Source organism: Prionailurus bengalensis, chromosome E2 (assembly GCF_016509475.1).
Source record: "Prionailurus bengalensis isolate Pbe53 chromosome E2, Fcat_Pben_1.1_paternal_pri, whole genome shotgun sequence".
NCBI lineage: Eukaryota > Metazoa > Chordata > Mammalia > Carnivora > Felidae > Prionailurus > Prionailurus bengalensis.
The window spans coordinates 2,985,222-2,994,136 of record NC_057352.1 but is presented as its reverse complement, the minus strand read 5'-3'; the positions used below and the strand labels follow the sequence as shown (position 1 = coordinate 2,994,136).

General features: G+C 43.5%; 1 protein-coding gene across 1 annotated transcript; it reads left to right on the top strand.

The window, feature by feature from the left end:
* On the top strand, positions 1 to 1,162 carry LOC122495157 (vomeronasal type-1 receptor 1-like). The gene has a single exon (XM_043600940.1). The coding sequence runs from the start codon at positions 127 to 129 to the stop codon at positions 1,033 to 1,035; it is 909 nt and encodes a 302-aa protein (XP_043456875.1). The 5' UTR covers positions 1 to 126; the 3' UTR covers positions 1,036 to 1,162.
* The last annotated feature ends 7,753 nt before the right edge of the window (positions 1,163 to 8,915 follow it).

The window sequence follows — 8,915 nt, the reverse complement described above, 5'->3', positions numbered from 1 at the left end:
GTCTCCCTTTTCAGAAGGAGAAAAGGCCCAGGATCCCTTCATGAGGTCATGTACGTATAAGAAGAGTCCTTATGGCAGCACTAACACAGCCTGCTGTTCACTCCAGACCGCCCTGAAGCATTCACCATGTCTTTTCAGAACAATGTCCAAAGAACCACAGGGGAAGTGGCTCTGACAACCATCTTGCTTTTCCAGATGGGCATTGGGACTCTGGCCAATGTCACCCTCTTCTTCTTTAATGTCTCTCCAATCTTGTGTGGACACAAGCAGAGGCTCCCCAACACCATCCTCACCCACAAGGCTGTAGCCAATCTCTTAGTTTTTCTCTCTGCTGGGATTCCCCAGAAGATGGCGGCTTTTGTTTTGAGGAAGCCCCTGTCCAGTCTTGGGTGTAAATTTGTATATTATGTACAGAGAATAGCTCGCAGCACCACCATGTGCTGCACCTGTGTCCTGAGCACCCATCAGTTCTTCATACTCATCCCAGAGAGGGCGGTGTGGACGATGCTCAGAGGAAGAGCCCCCAAGATCATTGATCCTTCCTGCTGTATCTGCTGGATGTTCAGTGTCTTAATGAATATCTATGTTCCTGTGAAAGTCACTGGTTCACAGGACACAGGAAACAGTAGTGACATCCTCGGGAAGTGGTTCTGCTCATCCTCCACTCTGAGTGCAGGCACTGTCGTCCTGTGGTTTGTCTCCGATGCCATGTTTATTGGTCTCATGATCTGGTCCAGTGGCTCCATGGCGCTGTTCCTGTACAGGCACCACCAGAGAATGCAGTATATTCACACCCCCAATGGCTACCGCAAATGTTCCCCGGAGACCAGAGCTGCCCACACCGTCCTGATGCTGGTGGCCACCTTTGTGAACTTTTATGCGCTGAATTCCATTTTTGTGTTTTATGTCGCTGCCTTTTTAGATTTCCGTCTATGGTTGATAGAGACTTCTAATATTTTGGCTTTATGTTTCCCCACTGTTAGCCCCTTCTTGCTAATCCTTCGGGATTCTGGGGTTCCTAGGTCCCACTCTTGAGTTGTTAGAAATCAAAGGTAAATATGCAGAAGACAGCTTTGATAACTACCATGATCACTGTATTCAGTGACCGTTTACTCAGCACTGTTTTTTTTACATAATATTCACAGTGATCTTAAAGGGTGACTTTGATACTGGGGTTGCACCAAGAGACCTCAAAGTCAATCTGCAAATTATGAGCTTGAAACGGACACACAAAGTTGTTGAGGAAACATGTCTCCCCCTTGACCACTGCAGCTGCTGAAACGAATCTGTTTTCTTCAGGAGTATTCGAAGTGTTTCTGCAAATTTTATCTCAGTGTGGGCATGCCGGACACACTGGCATACATTGGTACATAAATCCAATATTTATGTAGATAAATACAACTCCATGGAGGGCAGAGACTTTATTTCATGGATGCAGGTAAGAAACCTGGCAGATGGAGGAGTTTTCTATGTGACTTTCTTACTGTATTTCACTCCTGTTTCCCTAATATGCTGTAGTATTACACAGAAAATCAATGTTGTCCAATGGGTTGCTTTGCCTTTGAACCTTGCAGATTTTCTTTACATGGTTGAGTTCATTGATCAGATAAACAAAGTAGGAGTGCCTGGGTGGCTCAGTCGGTTGAGCATCGGACTTCAGCTGAGGTAATGATCTCGCAATTCATGAGTTCGAGCCCTGAGTCGGGCTCTTTGCTGACAGCTCAGAGCCTGGAGCCTGCTTCAGATTCTGTGTCTCCCTCTCTCTCTGCCCGTCCACTGCTTGGACTCTGTCTCTTCAAAAATAAATAAACATTAAATACACTTAAAAAAAGATAAAGTAATATTGAGGGTTAAAGCTACCATTTGTAGATTTGTCATTCAGATTTTTTAGTTTACCACTGAAATATAGAAACTGGGGACTTAATTTTGTCTTTGTCCCATCTGCTTTTTTCTTTGTTTTTCCTTTTGCCTCTTTTTGGGATGTCTGATATTTATTTATTTTTTTTTTTCTTCTCAACGCTTTTATTTATTTCTGGGACAGAGAGAGACAGAGCATGAATGGGGGAGGGGCAGAGAGAGAGGGAGACACAGAATCGGAAACAGGCTCCAGGCTCCGAGCCATCAGCCCAGAGCCTGACGCGGGGCTCGAACTCACGGACCGCGAGATCGTGACCTGGCTGAAGTCGGACGCTTAACCGACTGCGCCACCCAGGCGCCCCAAGAGGGGATGTCTGATGTTTCTAATAGTCCCTTTTAAAAATTAGTGGTGACAGGGAGCCTGGGTGGCTCAGTTGGTTAAGCGTCCAATGTGAGTTCGAGCCCCATGTTGGGTTCTGCTCTGACAGCACAGAGCCTGCTTGGGATCTTCTGTCTCCCTTTCTCCCTGCCCCCTCCCACTTTCACTTTCTATCTCTCTCAAAAATAAAGATTGAAAAATTAATGGTGTTAAGGTATAACTAATTTTAGTGGTTGTTGTAGCTGTTTTAAAATTTTTTTTAATGTTTATTTTTAAGAGAGAGAGAGAGACAGAGTGTGAGCAGGGGAGGGGCAGAGAGAGAGGGAGACACAGAATCAGAAGCGGGCTCCAGGCTCCGAGCTGTCAGCACAGAGCCTGATGCGGGGCTCGAACTCACCGACCGCAAGATCATGACCTGAGCTGAAGTCGGCCGCTCAACCGACTGAGCCACCCAGGCGCCCTGTGTTGTAGCTGTTTTAAAGCGGCTTTCCAGGGCACCTGCGTGGTTAGGTCATTAAGTGTCCAGCTTCAGCTCAGGTCATGATCTCACAGTCTGTGAGTTCGAGCCCCGTGTCAGGCTCCGTGCTGACAGCTCAGAGCCTGGAGCCTGTTTCAGATTCTGTGTCTTCCTCTCTCTCTGCCCCTCCCCCACTCACACTCTGTCTCTCTCCCTCTTTTAAAAATAAATAAGCATTAAAAAAATAAAAATAAATAAAGTGGCTTTCCAAAATGTTATATCCTAGTTAGAACTACTATTGACCATTTCACAGAATATGTAAGAATTTTACAATAGTGTAATTCCATGTATCTTGTAATTTTTATATTATTTTTATAAATTTTTATTCTACATATGTTATTACCCACAATTAATGCTATTATTTTTTGCTGTCACGAGCCAGTTGTCTCTTATAGAAAATAAGGAATTATAATATAGTACAGATTACACATGTATCCATATGATTGCCAATTCTGCTGATAATAATCCTTTTGTGTGTATTTTCCTCTGGTAGAATTTTCCTTCAGTATTAAGCACCTCCTTCAGCTGTTTTGGAATACAGGTTTGCTCTGTGTGAATTGTTTCAGTGTTTATTTATTTAAATATATATTTATTTCACTTGCTGTTTTTCCTATTGTACAAAATGTCTATTTGAAAAAAAGTAATAGAATATGATCTATGATAAAAATATTTAGCAATATCCAATCTCATTTTATTTATTTATTTATTAAAAAAATTTTTTTTTTCAACGTTTATTTATTTTTGGGACAGAGAGAGACAGAGCATGAACGGGGGAGGGGCAGAGAGAGAGGGAGACACAGAATCGGAAACAGGCTCCAGGCTCTGAGCCATCAGCCCAGAGCCCGACGCGGGGCTCGAACTCACGGACCGCGAGATTGTGACCTGGCTGAAGTCGGACGCTTAACTGACTGCGCCACCCAGGCGCCCCGGCCCAATCTCATTTTAAAAATTGAGAAATTCAATGCCTTTGAATTATTTTTATTTTTAAAATTATTAATTTGAAATAATTTCAAATATACATAATTTTCTTTCTTCCCCAGATACCCCAATAGTTAACATTTTACCACACTTATTTATCAACTAATTTCTGTGTGTTATATTCTGTTATCACTTTTTTTTTTCTGACTCACTTGAGAGCAATGTACATACAAGGTGTACATCATCCCAAACTCACTAGTGTGGTTTTCTCTCAAGCAAAGACATGACTACATAACAATATTCTGTCCTTTGATTTAGAAAATCAATGTAGATACACCACAACTGCTGTGTCCACGGGTCATACTCAAAATTTCCAAGAGATCCAAAAACATCTCCTTTTCCTTTCTGGTTGGGATTCCCAACTGGGAATGTGTGCTATGCTTCGTTGCCCATCTCTCTTCCTTCTTCTCCAGGCTCAAACTGTTAGGATGACTTTCCCTTTCTTTTATATTCTCACCCTGTTTTGTTCTGTTGAATGACACTCCCCTGGGTCTCTCTGGGCTTCTTACGACCAAACTCAGCTCACACTTCCTTGGTAGCAGGACCTTGGAAAAGAGGCTGTCCTCTTCCCAATGTTTCTCATCATGGCACATTATGGGGAGATGTCTTTCCTTTTTTAGGTTTATTTATTTATTTTTAGAGAGCAAGAGAGCTCAAGTGGGGAAGGGATAGAGAGGCAGAGAGAATCCCAAACAGGCTCCACATTGCCAGCGCAGAGACTGATACAGGGCTCAAACTCACGAACTGTGAGATAACCTGAGCTGAAGTTGGACACTTAACTGACTGAGCCACCCAGGTGCCCATTTTTTTTTAAGTAGGCTTCATACCCAGAGCAGAGCCCGACAGTGGCTTGAGCTCAAGACCCTGAGATCAAGACCTGAGCTGAGATCAAGAGTTGGATGCTTAACCAACTGAACCACCCAGGCGCCCCAATGGGGAGATATCTTGAGACTATCCTAATATGCTGTTCCTCGTCACCTTATACTCACCTGCCTTAGCTGTCACAGCTCCCATGGGAATCAATAAACAATAGGATGGTTCTCTCATATCAGCCCTCAACATTAGTTAGGAATCTACTGAAGAAAGAGGCTTCCCTTCACCCCATGTATTTATTTAATCATTCATTCATTCATTCATTCACTTCTATTCCTCAAAAGGATCCCTAAATTCTTGTATGATTTAATAGATTGCATTCTGATACAGTCATTTATCTGTTTTTATGTTCATGTAGTCCCAGATTGGCCAATAGAAGATCTGTATAGCTGCACGGTTTAACAAAAGGAGTCATTGTAGGCTCATCTTGTGCTGTTCTCCATGTAGCCCTTGCATCCATCATTTCACCAAAGAATACTGATGCCTTCAAATGGAGGTTGGTTGCTAGACACTAAGCACTGTTTTTAGCTTTGTACATTGCTCCTAGTATGCCATTCCTTATGGGATCTCCCAGCAAAAAGCTCATGATTAGGTTTCATACACATGCACACATGCATGTCCATAATGAACTATGAGTTACTCACATTTGAATTCCTCCAATTCAAAACCAACCCCCAGGATTAATTCTAGCTTCTCTCTGTTCTCTGCTTATAAACAGTGACAAAGCTGTGCTACATTCACTTCAATATATATTTTTTGAATAGCCAAATAGTTTTATTTATTTATTTATTTTTAATATATGAAATTTATTGTCAAATTGGTTTCCATACAACACCCAGTGCTCATCCCAAAAGGTGCCCTCCTCAATACCCATCACCCACCCTCCCCGCCCTCCCACCCCCCATCAACCCTCAGTTTGTTCTCAGTTTTTAAGAGTCTCTTATGCTTTGGCTCTCTCCCACTCTAACCTCTTTTTTTTTTTTCCTTCCCCTCCCCCATGGGTTTCCGCTAAGTTTCTCAGGATCCACATAAGAGTGAAAACATATGGTATCTGTCTTTCTCTGTGTGGCTTATTTCACTTAGCATCACACTCTCCAGTTCCATCCACGTTGCTACAAAGGGCCATATTGCGTTCTTTCTCATTGCCATGTAGTACTCCATTGTGTATATAAACCACGATTACTTCAATATATTTCTTATTTGCTCAACCGTGATTTACATGCTCGAGGATCCCAATCTCGTAACTACTCTGCTTGTGTCCTCTGTCTGCTTTCTCCCATCCCCCCAGCACTCTCATGCAATGCAGGTTTCTTGCTACTGTTCCTGACATGGCTCTCCTATCTCCTCACCACCTGCGTCCCTGGATTGGCGGTGACTAAAACACTCAACGACACGGTTGCTTTGCCTACTCCTGCCCTCACTGCCCTGCATTCTAGAAGGATTCCTTCTACTACCTCTACTCTATTCTACCTACTACCTCTGCAGTTCTGCCAACTGCACGGCAGCCCGAGAGGGGAAGGACATGGCAAGAGAGGGATGAACATGGGAAAGAGGAGAGAAGAAGGTGTCACCCGAATTTCTGAAGGGCTTTCTCACTGGATGCAAAACTGTACACTGACCCTTGGCTTCTTTCCTTTCATTTGCCCAAGATTGCAGAGCTGGAGTGGGAGAGGCTACAATCACAGATAGATGGGTCTGGCAGCAACTTGTAAATGTAGAAGAATGATGGAATTAGAGTATTGTTGACTGGCAATTGCCATAGAGAAAGATTATTTGATAGTTGTTTTTTTGCTTTTGTTTTTGTTTTTTTTAGTTCTCTGGCATGTGCACGTGGCCAGATCCAGAAGGATCCCACTTTACTTAAGCCCAAAGTTGTTTTTGGTGGGAATTCATTTCAGTCCCCCAAAGTCATGACAGTTTCTGCCCTGACTTCCACCCTCTTGCATATCCTGCACTTTCCAGTCTACAAAATATGCTGCTTTGAACCATCCAAGGACAGGTCTTGGGCTTAGCATTTTTGTGTGGCTGTGGCAGGCAGGCTCGCTCTTGATTCCACACACAATTTTACTGGAACCAGAGGCCTTAACTCTTGAAAGAACCCATCACTTCAAGCACCAGGGGAAGCATACAGGGAGGTCACCAAATCTGTGGCACAAGCAAATGACTTGGATAATATAAGTATCTGCAATTGACACCAAAACCTCTCTCTGAAAGTCATCATCTCTGTAAGAAGGAAAACGAAATGGGAGTAGCTCTGTGGAAAGCAAGTGAAGGGAACTGAGGGGGGAAGGCAGAGGGTCTGAACACATCAAATGTTCCCACAGGAAAATCAACATCCGCAGAACCTAAATCATTGCTGTCGACTTAGATAAGTACAGGTCTACAATTGTTGGGGAAACTGTTCTCTTTACAGTGACTGTAACAAATTACTTGCTTGTTTATCCTTTTTATCTTTTTAATATATTTTTTAATGTTTTATTTATTTTTGAGAGAGCAAGCAGGGGAGGGGCAGAGGGAGAAAGAGAGACAGAGAGAGAGAGAGAGAGAGAGAGAGAGAGGATCCCAAACAGGCTCTGCGCTGTTAGCACAGAGCCCAACATGGGGCTTGCACTCATGAACTGTGAGATCGTGACCTGAACTAAGGTTAACTCAGAGGCTCAACCAACAGGGCCACAGATGGCTTGTTTATCCTTTCTATTAAAGCAAACAAATTTACTTCTGGGCTATGAGATCTTATGCTCCTAGCAACCTGTTGGGTCATTCAACATTTTATGAATCAGAGCAGACATCTAATCACATCAACCACGGTGCCATTTTTAACATTTCTGCTCTATCTGTGCTCTTATATAGTCATTATCTTCATTATAATGCTTGTGGTTAATGAGTCTACAGGCTTGTGTGCTTGAAAACATCCATTAAAATTTCTATTTTAATGAGCAAATGTTAAATAGTGCTCTTTGAAATGATAAATGTTCAAACTGGTATAAAATATTGTGGGTGAAACATAGTGTTAGAGAATTAGCCCTAGGGGCACCTGGGTGGCTCAGTCTGTTAAGCATCTGACTCTTGATCGCAGCATAGGTCTTGATCTCAGCATTGTGAGTTCAAGTCCCACATGGGGCTCTGCACAGGGGGTGAAGCTTACTTTAAAAAATTAGGGGTCCCTGGGTGGCTCAGTCACTTGAGCATCGGACTCTTAATTTTGGCTCGGGTCGTGATCCCAGGGTCATGGGATCAGGACCCGTGTTGGGTGTCACACTGAATGTGGAGGCTCCTTGGGATTCTCTGTCTGTCTCCCTCTGCCCCTCTGCTCCTCTCCCCTTCTTGTCTTCTCTCATTCTCTTTCTAAAATAAAATTTAAAAAAGAATTAGCCCTAAATGTAGAATAAAAAACACAAAGACATACTCGATAGTAAACAAAAGCTGGTAAAAAAGAACAATTTCTGGGTGAAAAGACTGTTGGAAACCCATGGAGGGGGTGTAAGGTTGTCCCAGAGGTTGGGGACACTACAGGCTTTCAGATACAGGGTGGGTTGCTGGCACTGGAAGTCTGAATTCTTTTGTTATCATATTATATTTCCTATATGGCTTTGCCCTAAGCCCAATGCATAGATAAAGGAATGCTTTATCCCTGTGCAAATGATCCAGGAGGGGAGTCTGGTTGCACAATGAGAGGCTCAGGAGGCAGGGCTGAGTGGGTACTTGGAAGGGAAATTATCTTCCTTTGGAGTCATGTGGGCATTAGGGATACCCGTATTTTGACATGGGGAAGATGGCTTGAAAATGGGCTATTTGCCAGACTGAAAAGCCATAGGGTCATAAATAGCAAGAAGCATGGAATTTAAAGTCATGTTAAGACCAGAGCCCTGACCCAGTGATCACAGTCAGTATTTTGGAAAGGTGAAAAAGCACCGAGGAGCACGCCCCCTTGGAAATCCAGCAAAGGGAGTCCTGTAGAGACTTTACTGGTGTAATCTGAAACTGGCCCCCATACATAGAGGGCAGAGACAGACCAGAGAAAGATGCAAGCACCTCCAGGTTGGTAGGTGGCCATTTTAACAGCAGAAGGAACTTAACACACGAGACTTGTCTTGGGCAGCAGCAAGACTAACGAATCCCCACATCTGCTCTCCAACCCTTAAAGGTTTGTAAAGAGGCATTAACTGGGCTCAGGCATGTGTACTGTGCAGGTGTTTTCAACATCACACCACTCTGTCAAGGCTACGTCCTTGGAGCCGCCTCTGGTGTGGGAAAACCAAGCGGATCCTACATTCCAAGGTCAGAGGAGAGAATGAAGTGCCTCTGAGTATC